The sequence below is a fragment of the Cololabis saira genome, chromosome 1, assembly GCF_033807715.1.
Source record: "Cololabis saira isolate AMF1-May2022 chromosome 1, fColSai1.1, whole genome shotgun sequence".
Lineage (NCBI taxonomy): Eukaryota > Metazoa > Chordata > Actinopteri > Beloniformes > Belonidae > Cololabis > Cololabis saira.
In genome coordinates this window covers 31,080,048-31,094,555 of record NC_084587.1, presented here as the reverse complement: position 1 = coordinate 31,094,555, position 14,508 = coordinate 31,080,048, and the positions used below count along the sequence as shown (strand labels likewise).

Below are 14,508 nucleotides of genomic sequence, written 5' to 3'. Positions count from 1 at the left end.
AATTACACACAGCAGTTACTAATACCAATAATAAAACAGATCTGCCAACTGCTATGATTTATTATTAATCAGTTATGATTGAGACGTTACAATTACATAAGTCAAAAAGAATGATCATTTTTCTGTGAGAGAATTGATGTATACTCTAAATAGTACACGGAGATGAATCATAATAGACTAATATGTTGGTATCAAATGATAAAATCTTGTATTGCTGGGAATCCCAAAAATTTAAACAAACATTTACATTGTAAATCACATTTAAATCAAATTTAAGTTAAAATAATACTTAAATTATACAATCAATTTTGGATAATCCAACCACTAATAACATTTTTAAAAGTCTCTATGAAAACATATAAAAAGTATCACCCCTAAGAAACGTGTACAAGTCTTCCACATATACAGCAGTGACATTTTGACTACCTGGAAAACGGTGACGATGGCCCACAGTAAGGAGTCAAAGTTCTTCCTGTCTGGAACTGTGTCTCCAGTCTCCGTCTTCAGACTGAATTTGCAGCCAAAAATGTGCATCCCAAGGATACTGAAACACAGCACACCAGAAACAATGAAAGCATACTGTATCTGAGCGATAATTAAGTGTGGATGTTTGGAACAATACCGGGACACAATGAAGAAAATATTTTTGGAGCTGTGCATGGACAGGTTTTGGATAATTAAAACCAAATTGTCTGAACATCTCTTATTTGCACTTCTGAGTGTTATCAGTTGTTTTAGTACAAAAAACAATGTTTTGACAGGGATTATGGGTGCATATAAATGTCTGAATGGAACTTAATCCTAAAGAGTTCTTACACAGTAATCCATCTGCACAAGTTGTGTTGTTATTAAAGTGCCACACTCAACACAGAGTGCGTACCTCAATGTGAAATTCAGGAACACAGCTTTTATATCACTCATATTTGCTTTTTTGGTATCCCCTGCCTTTACACAGAGTTGAATGAGTACAATCTATTATAAAACATTCCTGATGTAATAAACAACAGTTCCAAAAGTTTTAAATGAGCATGACAGTTTCTTGTGGGACCTCAGACTGATTGTATCAAAGAAGACTAAAATATGAGACAATAAAGCACATCAAGACAGACAGTTAAACGGTGATGAATGTGGTGTGTGTAGTTTGATAATGCATTTGGTGTTTGTGTAGCCTGGTGTCGAGTGTGTAAATGAGTGTATGGTGGTTGTGTGAGGTTATGTCATGATGTTGGATGTAACCCCCCAAATCATATGGGAGCAGAAGCAGTCCAGAAGAGACATAAAGAAGAGATGCTGGACACTAGTTCAGGAAAAACTGGTGTGTTGTCACACAGCGCTAGCACACCAGCCAGCCGGACCATATACAGTACACCTTAATAAGCTTTACTCTGATTTTCCACAACATTTTTAACGTCTAATTTGTATCAGTTAATGTAAATGTAGGTGTATCAACACTATTATGTAAGCAAATATGGGGTTAAATACTTTCAGAGTCAATAAGGAAATAGGGAAATAATGTAAAAATCAGTACTTGTATATAAACTGTATCTACATCTCTATTAATGCTCACAAGTAAAGCTTTTAAGAATGTTTCACATAGAATTTTGAAGGTTTTGGATACATTTCAGTCTTCTTCTTTTTAACCCACCTTTTATGGTAAACTTTAACTGTATCCTTACAAGGTTGCTCTAGATCTGTTCAAACCTCTTTTTGTTAAAATCTAACTAGCTTTTCAAGTGTCTCCTTGTTATTTTAAACCCATGTTTAATAGATGCCTTTTATCCAGCCTGTACTTTAATTGCATCTTATAAACAGGTGTACAGAACTTTAAAGAAAAGCAGAGGAGTGTGCATGAAAACATAAATTAATACACAATATGATAATGGTAGGCATGGATCTCTTCCTCAGTCATTCTGTTTAAAAAAAACAAACAAACAACTAAAGACCGAGTATAAAGAAAGATGGTGATTATGGTGCGACGGAGCATTCGGATACAGCACATATCAACTTACCTGAAAATGAAGATGAAGAGCATGAGCAGCATACAGAAGGTGGCCACATTGTCCATAGTCTTCATTAAGACCACCAGCTGTCTCCTGAGAGCTGGCATGAACCTAACCAGCTTCAGCACCCTCAGGAGACGGAATGTCCTCAACACGGACAAACCACCATCCGACTGACCGACGATCTCACAAACACTGCAGCAAACACAAATCAGACAGAGAAGCAAAACCCAGTTATAAGATGTGCATCATTTCATCTTAATATGGACAAATAAAGGAAGTTTTAATTTTTTTATTTCTAAATGTTAGACACTAGAGTTTTGAATCAATTTCCAAGTTAAAATTGGCAATGTTTTTTAATTTAGCAAATCCTGGATTAAACTAGGTGATTCTTGGGACTGAGCCTAGGCAGGCAATTTTCAAGTAGTGTTTATATTTGCTTGCAGACCTCAGACCTATAAAGAGCAAGCAGTCCTTGTTACTCAGAGGCAGAGCCGCCTGGGAGATTTGTGAGGCCCTGTGCGAAATGGTGGGGAGGGGCCCGCGAAATTTTGGGGTTTTTCGGGTCGGATTGAGTGTCTTTATGTGCAATTTTAACTCTCCAAATATCAAAATACTGGATACCTTCCCCTGCCTCATCATCTCTTGCCTCGACGCGGGGCCCCACGGCTGCTGGAGACCCGGTTGGATCGGTGATTTTTGTAACAAATTTATCAAACGAGCCTTTCAGAGAGGCATTAAACTCTTCCATTTTCTTTAGTTTTTTTTCTTTTTTCATCCCCTGATGGAAACTTCCTGAATCTGTCTCGTTCTCTCGACATTGTGTGACAGTTTGTTCCAACTCCACCGTCTGGATCAGAGCAGCTTGTGTCTGCGCTTGGTCTGATCAGTTGTATTGAACAACAGACACATATATTTATTGATATGCACAGACTAGTACACATTTAGGTCTGTAATGGAACGTGTATGTTGATATTTATAAGGGAAAAAACGAAAAACAAAAAAAAAAAAATTAAAAAAAAAAAAAATTTGAAAAAAAAAAAAACGGCCCATAGCGCGAGGCCCCTTGGGGCGCGAGGCCCCGTGCGGTCGCACGGTTCGCACACCCCTTGCGGCGGCTCTGCTCAGAGGCCTTCTGATGTCTCTGTCCACCCAAACCCACACCAATATCTCTACATAAGAATGATTGAAATCCACACACCAAAATTCAAAGCATTTGAAAGTCTTGATTATGACTGAGTTGACTAAAATACACTAATAGTATTTTTAACATTCATTGCCAAAAACCTTTAAAAGTCTCGAGAAAATATATTTGCATGGATTATTATTTCATACTTGGTCATATTCCTGATTAGATCTTTAATGAAAAAAAACATTCATATTTTCTGTTTCTTTTCACCTGATGATGTTCTATCTCATATCTCATTTCCTCTTTGAAGGAGTTGAGATAAACAAATATCAAAATATTGAGTAAATACAATTATCTTTCTTTGAGCTATTAATGTTTCCACTTAGGAGATAAATGGGATCACAAAAGTTTGCCCTAATCATTTCTTCCAGTTCCAGTGTACAGCTCCTTATCATGAAAAGAAAAGGATTCATTAGTGAAAAGAAGTGGTGGATACAATTATCAAAGGGTCCACTAAGCACATCAAAAATACTGTTGGCTCTGAACTAAATATGTTTGAATGAGGTCAGTTCTGTATGAATGGCAGAGAACATTCAGGTAGATATAGAGATGAAAATCGGTCGAGGAACATGAGATAAGAAGACAGATGTAGTTACGTTCAATCAACAGATATCTTCCATGATGTGCTCCACATTTGATCTCGTTCACTTTTACCTGCTTTGATGTGTATTTGATCTGAGGTTTTTAAGGGGGGATCACAGACAAAGGCTCCTAACCAGATGAATTGGGGAAAAAAATGCCAGGAGATCAAAGGCATAGCCATTCACCTGAGTCTCTAGGTACACAACAGAAGACAAAATCTGTTTGTTGCTGTCTGACACTTTGATATCCAAACCTATACAGGTGGTACATTTGAACCGAGTGGATTGAATTTGACGATTTGAAAAAACATTAATAATTTGACATCATATCATTCAAAAACAAAACCATTTTATTCTTCAAATCTACCTGGCTCTATCTGTGAAATGAGAGACATTTAAACTTCATTACTGTGGCCATTATAAATGCAAGAAAAACAATTGTACCTTATGATGACGATAATTCCATCAAAGACGTTGTAGGGGTTTCTCAGGTAGTTAAAAGATCCAAACGCTGTAATCTTGAGGACCATCTCCAAGGAGAACATGCTGGTGAAGACGATGTTGCAAATCTCCAGAACATTAGTGAGTTCCTCGGGCTGAAAAGCATTAAGACAGGTAAACTCAGAAGAGATAGGAAATAAAGAGAATAAAGAATGAGATGAGAAAGAAAGAGATAAGATAAGTTAACTGTAAATCCAATCTCATGACTTTAATCTAATTCAGTCTTGCTAGTTGTCTAACATACAAATGTGGATCAAGGTTCGTCTTTTCAGCCATCTTTGACAGTACTTGAGTTCGCAAACATCTTTCTTTCTTTTCCTGGCTGAATATGAGGAAGAACACACACATACAAAGGGCTAAATTCTGCATCAGTATTCCAAAGAGGTCTTTTGTCACTTTAGCAATGACAATTTTGACATTTGAACACCCATAATCAATGAGAACTGTGTGTACTCCATTTCCATGTATTTGCTTACTCCACTCGTGTTTCCCTTGTCGGCCCGGAGCGGGGGGCGCCGTGTTATCTGCCTGGGGGGGGGGGGGGGGGGGGGGGGGGGGGGGGCTGTTGTGCTGCCTTGGGGAGGGGCTGCCCGGCGGTGCCAGGCCTCCAGAGGGAGATGGAAGTGGTGAGAGAATGATTGTCCATCTCTTTCTCAGTGAGTGTATGTGTGTAAGGGTGTCCTGCGATGGAAGATGCACCAAACTTTGGGCCTCCATTGGCAGAAAGTAAAAAATTATAAAAAAATTAAAGCTGTAAGCAGCGATGAACGGGCCCTCGCACCCTTGTGCACGTTCAGGCGTGCTGCAGTGGAAGCGCTTGTATGACTTGCATGTAGATGTCTTCAGGACTGGACATTTAGCGGATGACACCACCCACGACTCTCTATATCAAACCATTCAAAAGTTATGACAGAAAGTAGGAACTATCAGATATCGACCAATCAGATGAAGGGGTGGGGCTAATTTGCAGCAATTATGTTCAAGGACTCAAAACCGAGTCAGATGACACTACCCACGACTCTGTATGTCAAACAATTCAAAAGTTATTGCAGAAAATCGGAACTATCAAAAATCAACCAATCAGAAGAAGGGACGGGGCTAATTTGCACCAATTAAGGTGAAGGAGTCAAAACCGAGTCAGATGACACCACCCCCGACTCTAAATCAAACCCTTCAAAAGTTATGGCAGAAAATAGGGACTATCAAATATTGACGAATCAGAAGAAGGGGCGGGGATAATTCATCGCTGCTTGCAGCTTTAATTATTATTATTATTATTATCATCATTATTTAGGATAGATTCTAACCCCTGTGACCCTATAAAGGAGGAAACGTGTACAGAAAATGGATGGATGGATGCATGGATGAATGGGTGTCCATTGTCTAAACCTGGGTATGGAGCTGTCTGCTGCCGGGCCTATTCGGGTGTCGCCTTGTCGGGGGGTGCCCGTATCCGCTCTCTCTCGCTGTCCTTGCAGCTGGGCGTGCCTTTGGCTCTGGGGTGCCGGTCCGCCGGCGTGGACGGTCGGGGTGGCCCCGTCTCTCCGGGCAGGCTGGCCTCTCGCCGGATGGGGGCCGTTGGCTTGGAGGGTGTCCCATGCCGGGTGGCTGGTGCTCGGCTGGGTCCTGGTCCATCACCGTGGGTTTCCTGGCTGCCTCCTCCCATGGTCATGGGGGCTCCGCCAAGGGCTTCCCCCTTTGCCTGCGGGGGGGGTCTTGCTGGTGGGGGGTCTCCTCCCGCCCTCTTCTGGTCCTCTGTGGGGCTGTGGTTGGCCTGGGTTTGGGTTTCTCCCTTGTCGGCTTCTGGTCTCTCAGGTAGCGTGTTTGTGCCCTCCTTCCTCCACTCTAGTTGCAGTTCAGGTACAGCCTTGTTTTCACTTTGCACACAGTTACACGGACATACACACCTGCTCACTCAGCTAATAAATGATGATACATTTTATTTTTAATGCACTTTTCATTAAAAACAAATATCAAGGTGCTACAAGTTAAAATCAACCATGAATAAAAGCAGCAGGACAAGGCTTTTTTAAAAAGGTGGGTTTTTAGGCCACGTTTAAAAGCGTCCACAGTCTGCAAGGCCCTCAGGTGGTCCATAAGCGAGGAGCAGCAGAACTGAAAGCCCTACATACTCACTCCGCAGTTTTGGGGGACCATAATCGCAGTAGCCTAGTCTTGATTCAGTCTCAGAGACCTGAAATGGTTGCTGTTTGTGTCTCTGCCCGTTCTTGTTTGTTTTCTCTTTTACAGATTTCAAAGGCTTGTGTGCCCGTTGTGCATTTCCCTGTGTTTCTCTCATTTCAGGCTAGCAGCGGATGCCATCGCTCCCCCAACCCCCCTCACATATGTTTATATTAATTATTAAAAAAAATGTATATTATATATATATATATATATATATATATATATATATATATATATATATATATGCTTTAGGTTTTTACCAACTTGGTATTAACCATTAATATATGCAGAAAAAAAAAGTGATACTAATATCATAATAGCGAAGATTTGTGTTATAATTTTGCTACAAACTCTGGATCATATCCACTCGCATGTAAGGAAGTCAGTGGACTCGATCATAATATAACTCTTGATTACAAAGAAGCACGGGTACAAGAGGACAGCAGTTACAAGACAAATGAGGCCTCTGATGCTGGTGAAGACCAGACTTTCCAGATCACTTTTTTCCTCTCATATTAACAAAGCAAAATCTCTTTTTGGCACTTTCCTTCTGTCTCTCTATTTTTAGCTGCAGCTGGGATGAGAGGAGACCAACTACTGCTGTGATGGCAGGCGTGAGTGGGTGGTGGTGTGGCGAATGTGAAAAATATTGATAGAAAAGACAAAGAGTTCCCAAAGTTGAGTGACAGTAAGAGATAGTCAATTGAGGGGGGTATTAGAAAAAGACAAAGCATGATTTTATTACTTATAAAGCCTTATGAATTTAAGCATCCTTTCACAATGTACTCTTATACTGTAGCCCAATTTGAGTGTAGACATGTCTGTCCTCTAGGGGTTAGACAAAGGGGATAAATCATATTTTACTAACATTGTAAAGGCAAAAGTATGAGAAGTATATGGCTATGCCAGCAGGAGGATTCAGAGTTTTACGCTGGAGAGGAGTATAGACATAGAGTGACAGGCAGGGAAACGGGGAGAGACCGCGGATTCATATTGCAAGCAACATGGTTGTCAGTTCAATCTGGAACAACTGAAGCAGCGAGTGAGGCTCCAGCGTGTCTAAGAACCAGTAACAAGCAAATAATTTCAGTTTTATTTATTTATTATTTTTTAGAGGTTCTGGAGAAAAATATTCAATTCACATAAGAAAACAAATGTCTTTGCTTCAAAAGTCAACTCGAGTTTAATTATTTATTCTTCTGTCAGTGGTCCTTGAGATGCTTCTTCAATGATCGCATCCCACCTGTAGCCAGGGCTTAAAGTTAAAAAAGATCCTGAGCCTGAACGTTTTTTCCGGGAACGGGGGCACATGCGCACTGCAATTTGGCAAGCAACAAAAATGACATCATTTGGATATTATTTTCTTTTTCACTATGGATGCTTTTGATATCAAGTTTCGCTACTTGTCATTGTGTTTGACAAGGTATAAGATGACCTACAATCTAAAATATGAATATTTTAAATTAAAGGTCATAATGTTATAAGGGCAGGTGAAACTCAGGCAGGCTAACTAATTGGTGGAATTATTTATAAGCAATATATAAATATATATATATATATATATATATATATATATATATATATATATATATATATATATATATATATATATATGTGTTATATATTAAATTGATTATATATTAAAATGCATATATATGCTTTAGGTTTTTACCAACTTGGTATTAACCATTAATATATGCAGACAAAAAAAAGTGATACCAATATCATAATAGTGAAGATTTGTGTTATAATTTTGCTACAAACTCTGAATCATATATATATATATATATATATATATATATATATATATATATATATATACATATATATATACCACTTCCACTATTTTTTTTTAATTTGCAAAACACCTACAGTGCAACAGTTGAAGCATAAGACTGCAGGACATCTTCTAGTTCCAGCATAAGTGCGGGAAGATTAACTTTTCTAATTGCCAGATGTTGAGTTGTTACTTTGGCCGTATCACTATCAAAAAAGTGAACAAGTACTTTGATAATTTTGTCCATGCCATGTGTATTCATATAACTGGCATGCTGATTAGAAATGGTCAGGTTCAAAAAAAAAAAAAAAAAAAAAAAAAGGAGACAATGTACAATGCGTCTGTTTGACTACACGTTTCCATGTTTTAAGTGTATGTTGTTTCTTATAAAAAGATCAATAAAAAAAAAGAAATGGTCAGGTTCGTCAAAGTTTTTTTTATCAACAGCTAACTTTTTACATAGGTTTACAAGCGGTTGAGCAATAGTGAAGGATACATCATGTTCAGCAATGAACGAGCACACACGGATGTTAGCATCATAAATAGGGTTGCCAACTCCCTGAAAAATAAATAAGGGACCCCTCATCGACAGGGCCGGCCAACCCAATTGCCTTCACCCTTCCTGGCGTGATTAATTTTTTTAGCCCCTTTTTTTTGTGAGTGATACGATTTTTTAACTATTTGACTCGAACCTGAATTGAATTAGGTGCATATTTTTGAATGCCATGAACACATGGAAAACAATTATCCAGCAATTCACTTTAATACAAAATAACAAAATTAACTGAATAAAATAAGTATCTTTCTTAAACAGAAACCTGTCCTGCTTAACTTAAAATAGTATAAATTAATATAAAACAATAGATAAAAAAGCAGAACATCCATCCTGTAATAGTGCAAAATTTTTAGTGCAATAACAAAAGTGCGAACAGAAAGTCTGTAGAAAACTGGTAAACATATTTGTGCCACAAAGGCCTCTCTTTTGCACTCTTTGCACTCCCTTTGGAGTTGGCGGAGATCATTTGAGACCCGGGACTGAGCACCATAGCTGGGAGAGCTCACAAATCCCTGTCTGTTTCTTGGACGTCCTCTAAAAGGCATTTCTACGATCAACACGGTAGGAAGTCAGAAAAAGTGGGTCCGAGGTTCTGAAGTGTTTTCTGAGGATGTTTTCCGAGTCGTAGACATGGTTTCCACCAGAGAGGCTCGCAGCAGGACGTGTCTTGAAGGTACAACAGACTATGATTCTTTGCAGAGTTTCAGGGTAATTATGGTGAACCGGTGCTTTGTTGTGTACAATAGAATGTTGTCATGGTAACCTTTGTGAGCACTGAACTAAATGGAACTCCAGGTCAACGCGGCCCTGCCCACCATCAAAACATGATCTTTTTACATTAATCAGGTAAATTTAGATATGTGAATATAATCTTTATAGCTTTTACAGATATTAAAAATGTTAAAAGCACCACATGACATCTTTCGCGTGCAGACATGAGGCTGGTATCAACGCGCCGTGATCACTCTTCAACACAAGATGGACTTTTTCCCCTCCAACAGCGTGTTTCTGAAGATTATAGTCGGTGTTGTGTCATTTGTTGTGCTGATTTAAGAGCAAACAATGTAGAAATGGACTTCTGTTTGTAGAAATGTCATTCACACCATGTAGCAGACTGAATCAATTACCTTTAAGAGCTACATCTAGGTGTCATTGTTGATATGAAATTTCAGAGTAAAAACCAACCTTTGAGGTCAAGAGAAAGAAATGTATATCTGTAGTCCAAAGGCTCAAGTCTAAGGAATGCACCAGTTCTGTAACACTGAACATCCCAAAGAGCTCTACATTCTTCATGGTTTTTAAACAGATGATGAATGGAACTGAAAAGCCTATGTGGATGAACAGCTATATTGAGCAGCCTGAACTGAAGGGCCTGAACACTGCGGTGATGGAATAACCTTACAGAAGTACAATATGATGCAGCACCCTACCAATCAACCCTTTGCTGAGGGAGATAAGCTTTATTACAAGGCTCATGGCGGCTCACTGAGATTTTGTTACTATATTATAATACCAGTTCAGCTGTAAATATTCAAGGAAAGGCCCTGCTGGAGGAGGCCAGAATCAGTGGGACACATCTCAAGAATTGGACCTAAAACAACAGGACTAACTTATCACACTTATTATGTGAATGATGCATCATCTGAGTTTGATTTTTATAGAATAAATCTGAACAACATCACCGTATTGCAAAACTGTGGTTGAGAATGTGGTTGTTTTTCTTCATTTTCAGGAAATGAAAGTTACACATCAGCCCCTTTGTTAATGAACTTGACATGCTGAGTAGCTTACCTGTTTTCTTAGGCAGTTAAACTATGAGAATTATTTGCGCACATGTAAACAAACTTATGAAAGGATTGTTGAGAAAGAAATATATGTGATGTAACAGATGCTAGATGTACCTGCTCGTGGTGCTCGATGCCCATGCTGATGGTGTTGATCAGGATGGCAATCATGATACCTCTGTTGAAGTACTTGCTCTCAACGATGCCCCACAGCTTCATCCGAATATCATACCAAAGTTCTTTGCATCCCTTCTTAGGACAACATCCTACGTGGTTCTCTGTATTTTTGTGGACTTTCTTCCCCTTTTCTTTAGCCCCAGATTGGTCTTCGCCCCTGTCGGTTTCTTCCACGGCTCCCTCTTGTGTTTCACTGGCTATGCTGTGAACTGGTCCCACCCCGTCTTTGAGTGTCAGAGCCCCAGCACACTGAGGGTAGCCGTCTGAGGCAGAGGCAGCAGCGAGGGCCGGTGAAGTATGGTCTGGTTTATAACGTTGAGGACATGGAGGACCTGAGAAGATGCAAGTGAAGAGTTTCAGAGGGTGAGTTTTATGATACATGCACATAAATACTGATACCTACATAGTGTGTGTAAACGCATACCGTGCCTCACAGCTGCTCGCCTCTCACGTCCTCCCTGTCCATTGGCTTTCCTTTCCCTTCCCTCCACTCCTCCTCTACCTCTTCCAACACCACGGAAGCCGCGGGGTTTACCACTGAGGGTGTAAAAAAGTGCAACAGTTTGCCTCCTTGCCTTGCGAAGGACGTGGCACATCAGCTGAAAGAGCTCTTCGTAACAGTCTCCTGGTTCACTGGCCATCGTGGAGGAGGACAAACACTGAGCTCGCTGTTCCTGCATCAGCTGATGTTCCCGCTGCTTGGTCTCAGAAAACTGGGTGGCAATGACCACGAGGCACAGGTTGATCATGAAGAAGGAACCAATCTAAGTGGATGAGAGGTATGCATAGACTACATTAATAAAGAGCTTACAGGTGAATAATGAAAGACTATGAACCTCCCATTGGAGTTAAGTGCAAGACTGGAGTGACCATGATGTTTCAGCTAAGAATAAGTTATTCATCCCTTACCATCAGACACCGCCTGTGGTCAAGGAAAAGATGTCACTCAGTTTCAGAAGGGTCAAATTATTAAAATCTTGAAGAACAGCAGTGAACAACCATCTTCAAGGAAAAAAATGTGGGAGATCACCTAAATGTTTGGTGAAATCCAGTTCAAGGAAATCAACAGAAGTCCTGATAATGTTTTCTAGTGAAAATAAGCACATTTCAATGCGCAATACAAAAATAACTTACGTTATTTGTGCTACCAAATTAAATCAAATATCAGTGGGTATAATCATAAAGAAAAGAAAGAAAAATAAACTTGAATTTGTTAAATCGCCTAAGGATTGAGCTATAGAGCAAGAAAACTGAAGCCATACACCCATCGTGCTTAGTGTCTACCATGCAAAGCCTGTGGAAGCAGTGTTGTAATATAGTAGATCAGCTGATATCTGTATATACCAGATTACTTGTTTTCAGTTAAATTAGGTGCTTTTAGATTGGACCCCGCTAATATCGTTGGATGATGAAATGTGTTTAACGCGTGTTGGTGATGGAAACACAAGGCGTTTGTCACCTCAGGCCTGAAGGCCAGTTGAGGAGAGGGAAGGTAAGTCGAGAGGCGTTAACCTCATAACATAATGTAACCTGTGTGTAGAATGACCTATTATCCCTACAGTACATCAGCAAGATTTATACAGTGTCGGACAGGTGTCATTTTCAAAATGAGGATGGATGAACACCAGGATGTTGCAAAGCCCCAGTTTGTCATTTTTGTGTCCACTGTTTTCAAACAATGGACCTTTGCGGTTCTGGACGTATGCAGGTTTATGGCTCCGAGGCAGATCAGCCCGTGGATCTCCTTGTCTCCCCAGTTACTCATCTTGCTAATATACAGTAGGCCCTATGTGTGACGTCTTGCTGCTGATGTTACTTTCATCAGCCGTTTCCTATTTTATAAAATAATAAATAAAAACTTTCCTGGTAGTTTGTACTCAGGTTACATAATCAACAAATCCCTTCCATGACCCGCCACCCCGCATGATTTCTGTTTATATTAGACCTGACTACCTAAGACTACCCTTGATTATTCGCAGGCAGCTCAACACGCCAACCCGCATCGGTCAATGTAAAAGGGGCACACGACACGCTAGATCCACACGTTGAATGTGGGGTATTTGCCAATGTGGCTATTGATTGAATCAATTTTTTTGTTTTTTCTTGCCATGGACATATTCCAAAATAGCTGCATCATGATACACCAGCCTTGGTTTGATAGTATATTAGGATGCATGAGATACCACAGAGCCTGGTCTTCTTTTGCATGGGCTGGAGAAGAATTAATGCAGCAGACCAACTCTGCCATTGTGTTATCTTATTCTTTTTATTTGCCAGGAATTATCTCTTTCATTGTTTCATGTACATGTTTTCATCTTACATTGATGGATTTCTGAACTCTGTAAAACACACCAACTGTGACAGATTTAGAAGGCAGGATAAAAAAGAAGAAAAAGGTCAAAGTCCCCCTGAGAAATGAAGCTAACATGGAAAATAAATAAACGAATAGGCAGAGAGGTAAGGCAACAAGGCAAGGGGGCTGAAGTCAACCTCTTTCTAGGCTTGGAGCTTTAGTGATTTTAGGCCTGATAACCTCATTTTGCTATACATGAGCTGCAGTGACAGACAAAGAGTGAAGGCGTGCGCATGTCCAGTTTGTGTAAAGCTGCTTTTCATTGATCCAAAGTAGTGAGTCATGGTCATTCTGGTAGTTTTTCATGCTTTTTTCATAGACATGAGGACAGAAAGGAAGGCAGTGGGTTCCATCACCCATTCAGCACCTTTATTGCTTCCATCAAATATTTATCGTACTGCCAAAATTGCTGAAAAAAAAGGCTTAGTCTGTGTGTGTTTGTGTGTCTTTGGACTTTCAGCGTTTGGAGCAAATCCACTTTCTGGGAGATGAATGTGTGAATGACGATGATGAAAATATTTACAAAGTGTCCCAAAATTAAGTCTGCACCAATCAATATTTTTAGAAGTAACCAAGGGATGTATGTGTTGCTAACATCACACTGCAGATGGAAAAATCAGGACAGGTTTGAGAAAAAAAAGAAAGAAAAATTCCAGTTAATCTCTCTTTCTCTCTCTACGTACACAGTCACACAAACACTAAATGATAGTCAAATCTCTGTGCAGACAACTGCATTTAACTTCTCATCCAGGCATATCAATAACAAAATTCAAAAACATGCCAACTGGAAGGATACAACCATTTTTCTAATAGACCAAAGTCCTCAAAGCTGTAACTTTTGTAAGTAAGAAGTCTTGGAATTATATAGTACATTCTTAACCCTGTTGAAGCACGATCACAGAGATTCTGTTATATATTTACACTATACGAATATGCTAAACAGCCAACGGAGGTATAGGCGTTCTCAAAAAGCCCATCAAGCAGCAACAGATGGTACAGACATCACAATAATATAAAAGCAAACACATTTACAAATGTTCAAGGTTTGAAAATTAACTCAGGGTCAGGGTCCAAATTGGTTTAGAAACTGGTAAATGCAATTGACAGAAGCAATGGCAAAGTGACTTATTTAAGAAACCAGCATTCTTGCTCAGCTGACAGTCTCTTTTCCTATCTCAATATTGTTAAATGAGTTTTGTTTTTAAGATTCACCAGGACACAAATCCATGCCATGATTTAATACACAAAGGATTACTAACTGAAATGGACTGAATAGGTATCCATCCATTAGGGGTGTAACGATACACTGATCTCACGATACGGTACGATACACGATATTGAGGTCACGAAAACAATACGATACAATATTATAGCAGTATTTTTTTAACAACCTTGAATGAGGAACA

General features: G+C 39.5%; 1 protein-coding gene across 1 annotated transcript in view; it reads right to left on the bottom strand.

The window, feature by feature from the left end:
- The window catches only part of LOC133442765 (voltage-dependent T-type calcium channel subunit alpha-1I-like), a 240,372-nt gene that overhangs the window by 96,826 nt on the left and 129,038 nt on the right, over window positions 1–14,508 (bottom strand). Inside the window, exons 8-12 of the mRNA XM_061720633.1 lie at window positions 11,174–11,513; window positions 10,690–11,081; window positions 4,215–4,366; window positions 2,010–2,195; window positions 427–544 (exon numbers count right to left, since the gene is read on the bottom strand). Of these exons, the coding sequence (XP_061576617.1) occupies window positions 427–544; window positions 2,010–2,195; window positions 4,215–4,366; window positions 10,690–11,081; window positions 11,174–11,513 (1,188 nt within the window). The remainder of the gene's footprint in view (window positions 1–426; window positions 545–2,009; window positions 2,196–4,214; window positions 4,367–10,689; window positions 11,082–11,173; window positions 11,514–14,508) is intronic.